At 51.7% G+C, this 3,850-nt stretch overlaps 1 protein-coding gene across 1 annotated transcript in view; it reads right to left on the bottom strand.

Moving 5' to 3' along the window:
- Positions 1–638: 638 nt before the first annotated feature.
- The window catches only part of PARD6G (par-6 family cell polarity regulator gamma), a 104,500-nt gene continuing 101,288 nt past the window's right edge, over positions 639–3,850 (bottom strand). Inside the window, exon 3 of the mRNA XM_024754946.1 lies at positions 639–1,631. Coding sequence (XP_024610714.1) covers positions 811–1,631 — 821 coding nt within the window. The 3' untranslated portion in view covers positions 639–810. The remainder of the gene's footprint in view (positions 1,632–3,850) is intronic.

Genomic DNA, 3,850 nt, shown 5'->3' with positions numbered 1-3,850 from the left:
AAAGGCCTGTGTGAAGTGTTGGAAACACTTCAGAAACTGCCCTCAGAGTCACAATCCACAGGAAAAGACTGGTTTTTACCTCAGAGTAAATGCTGGCTTTTGATCACAGATGGTACTGGTGAGCTGTGCCTTCCACTCTCTTCCCAAAATCGAATTCACCTCAAAGGCTAAACAGGCCACCTCTGACGGCCTCAGAAAACTGCCTGTCGGGGCGAGTCCACCGCTGCGGCCACCACGACCACTTCACGCTATGTGAGACAGGACCGCAAACAGTGCAACGTTCTGAAATTCATCCTCTACCGCCATGCTTATTATTCCAGGTGTGGGTGCATTTGCTCTTGAAAACCAGCCTCTACCTTCCTGCCACGTCCCATCTTCATAGCCTCTGGCCCGTCAGCAGAATCAGTGCAAGTCGGCAGGAAGCACAGTGAAAACATGAATTCGACTCTTTTAAAAAAGTAATTTTAAAGCTTCATTTTAAAAAGTATATTTTTAAAATTTAAAAACGAAGTATTTTCTGCACTTGGTCAGATCCTTTCTACCACTTGACAAAGGTGCTAGACCCTCACCCAGCCTCGTACAGACGGTGCATGTATTTTATGTTCTGTGGAGAAATTCTACAAAAATACAGTATTCTCTTCTCTCCATAAGTAAGTTGGAATCAAGAGTAGGGTTGTGGGAGAAAAGGGAGGGATAAGTAAAAACAACAAAAAGGAGGCGTGCAGTATACAATTTTTTCTTATTTTAAGACTGGAATAAAACTTGAAGAAGTATTTCCCCTCGGGAAACTGACCTGTCTGACGCCTGGCCCTACAGGGTGACTGCCGGCCCATGCTCTTCCACCCCTCCGGGGGGCAGGGCCAGGCTGTGGCGGGGGTCGGACCGGAGGGAGCTGAGCAGCCTCTGGACACTGCCCTCCCGCCCAGGGCTGTGCAGGCCGGGCGCCAGGCCAGCACCGTTGACCCGAGCGAGGCTGCCTGGTGGCGGCCTGGGTACCAGCCGGGGCTCCAGGAGGCCCTCGAGGACCACGTCGGCCTCTTCGTCGCTCTCCATCTCGTCAGGGGGCAAGTTCTGCAGGACGTGGGCTGCAGGCAGGCTGTGGCGGCTGGCCGTGCTGTCCGAGGAGCGGCCGGAGCCGCCCAACGCACGGCTGCCACGCACCACGTTGTTCCTCTGGTTGGCCGGCTTGACCGTGACGATGAGGTTGTGGCTGTTGGCGATCATCATGTCCGTGACCTGGTCCAGTGTCTTCCCGGCCACCTCAATCCCGTTCACCTCCAAGACCTCGTCGTCCACGGCCAGCAGCCCAGTGCTCTCGGCCAGGCCGCCAGGCACCATACGGGAGATGAAGATGCCGGGCACCTTCTCCAGCCCCTGCGGGGCCACGCGCACGCTCGTGCCGTCGCGGATATAGAAGCCCAGTGGCTTCTGGCAGCCGTGCCGGTACAGCCTCACACGGCGGTGTGTCTCGGGGAGGATGTCCACGTCGATGATGGAGGACACGGGGCGGAAGTCATGGGGCAGGCCAATGTGCAGGTGTGTGCGCCGGCGAGGGCCGTCCTCCCGCAGGGCCAGGGGGCGCCGCCGCCTGGACAGTGAACCCACCCCGAAGCTGCAGCGCTCGGCCTCTTCTGGAAGAGCACAGAGGAGTCAGTCAGAGGAGAGACCCGCGGGCAATGGGGAAGCACAAGTCGAACAGCATCGAACACCCAGAGCCTGAGGCTGGCCGTCCAGGTAAGGCCTGGCCTCCTGCAGCTCCCTTCCCGCCGCTTCTCTGACTTGTGGTGTGACCCCAGGGAAGTCTGAGGCAATGGGCAAATCAAACCGTATAGAGAACTGACTGAAACACAAGTCTCCCACACATGCCCAGGAGCTGAATGATCGATTCATTTTGTCACACTTCAGTTTTGGGGCAAGTCTCAACCTCCTGGATGATATGCAAACACAGTGCGGTAACTTTATGGGTTGTTTTGCTGAGCCCACAGCAATCCTGGCCTCAGGTGAGCTGGCCCAACAGTATTCACCAGGCAAATGTTTGACCCCGAGTTCAAGCACAATCACCTCCTTAACATTAGCTCTCCAGGCAACCAACGGAATGGTTGAAAGGTCGAGAGAATTAACAATAGGTGAAAGGTTTAAAAGTGCCTGACTGGATTCTGCAATGACAGTGGAGTGGGAAGCACCAGGAACGTCTCCCAACCTGGACCACAACTGCAGGGGCGGAATCTGTCTGATGTAACTAATTTGGAACTTGAGAGTCTGTTGAAGGCTCAACTTCCAGGGGAAGAACTGGACGGTAATTGCAGTCAATTTTGCTCAGTTTCAACTCTTAGCACAGAAGCAGCTGCCTAGCCCACCCCCCAGCACCCTGGGAGGCAGCTGTGCACTGTTCCTGGAGAGTATGTGGGCCAGGGTGGGCAAAAAGGACCCTGCTCTCCAAACAGGCATCTGTGCTCTGATTACGGACTGCTACTTCTGATCACAAAGGTGTAGACAGAGGTAGGTGGCTACTGTACCTCCCTGCATTGTTGCAAGCCCCTCCCCTTCTACCTGAAGGAACGTCCAGGAGAGTTAAAGGACTGGCACCCTTTCTCTCCCTTCATTTTTCACCTTTTTTCATTTTGGGAGCCAGACCTTAAAGTCGAGGACAGTAAAAACAACTGCATGTATGGGGAAAGTTAGAAGTGACTGTGCATGCTCAAGGAAAGACTCAGAAAGGACCTTAGAAGATCTTAAGTTCACACCTTAATGTTGATACTCAACAAAGAGCCTCCAACAATTAAAAAAAAAAACACCCCAAAACGGTAACAAAAACCCAGCAAACCCTCGGGAAGGGGTAGAATCTGATTTCCAGAGCTACCATGTTATTAGTTTAATCTCCAGTGTTCAACAACAACAAAAAAAGTCACAAGAGATACAAAGAAACGAGAGTGTGCCCCAAAGGAAAACAGTAATAGAAACTGTCCCTGAAACAACCTGATGGCAGATTTACTAGACAGAGACTTTAAAACAATGGCCTAAGACATGATCAAAAAACTAAAAAAAAAAGAGATGTGGGTAAAGTCAAGAAAACAATGTATGAACAAAATGGAAACATCAACAGACAGAAAACCTAAAAGGAAACTAAATAGAAATTTTGGAGATGAAAAGTACAATAATGGAAATTATTGAACAGGGGACTCAAAGGCAGATTTGAGCAGGCAGAAGAAGGAATCAGTGAGCTTGAAGACAGGACAGTAGAAATGATCATATCCGAGGAACAACAAAAACAAAAGGTTAAAGAAAAGAGAACAGAGCGTAAACAATCACTGGGACACCATTAAGCAAACTGATATATGCCTTGTGAGAGTCTGAAAAGGAGAAGAGAAAGGGGTGGAGGGAATATGGGAAGAAATAATGGCTGAAAACTCTCAGACTTGAGGAAGTGTGCAAATGCAAACATCCAAGCTCAACAATCTCTATGTAAGATGAAGTCAAAGAGACACAAGATTACAAAATAATCAAACTAAATAAAGACACAATATAGGGGGCAGAGTCCAGATGGTGGCATGAGAAGACGCCAAGTTAGCATCTCCCCACAACTAGGGCTCCTGCCTGCCACTGATGGGGCACCCTGATGCCCAAGGAGACGGGAGGAATCCTCAAGTAAACTGGTAGGATGTGGGGGGACTGAGGTGGGGAGGAGAAGTGGAAGCCAGACAGGATGGGGCCCCTGCGGCCGGGGAGATCAGGAGAGGCAGGGGGAGGGGCCCTGTGAGGGGAGCAGGAGAGGAGAGGAGGGTGTTTGCCCTGCCCACCCAGGCCCGGGGAGCCTGCTGGGCTCCCAGGCTGATACCCGCCCTCCAGGACA

Source organism: Neophocaena asiaeorientalis, unplaced genomic scaffold (assembly GCF_003031525.2).
Source record: "Neophocaena asiaeorientalis asiaeorientalis breed wild unplaced genomic scaffold, Neophocaena_asiaeorientalis_V1.1 scaffold124, whole genome shotgun sequence".
In the NCBI taxonomy this organism is placed as follows: Eukaryota; Metazoa; Chordata; class Mammalia; order Artiodactyla; family Phocoenidae; genus Neophocaena; species Neophocaena asiaeorientalis.
This window is presented reverse-complemented; position numbering and strand designations above follow the sequence as displayed.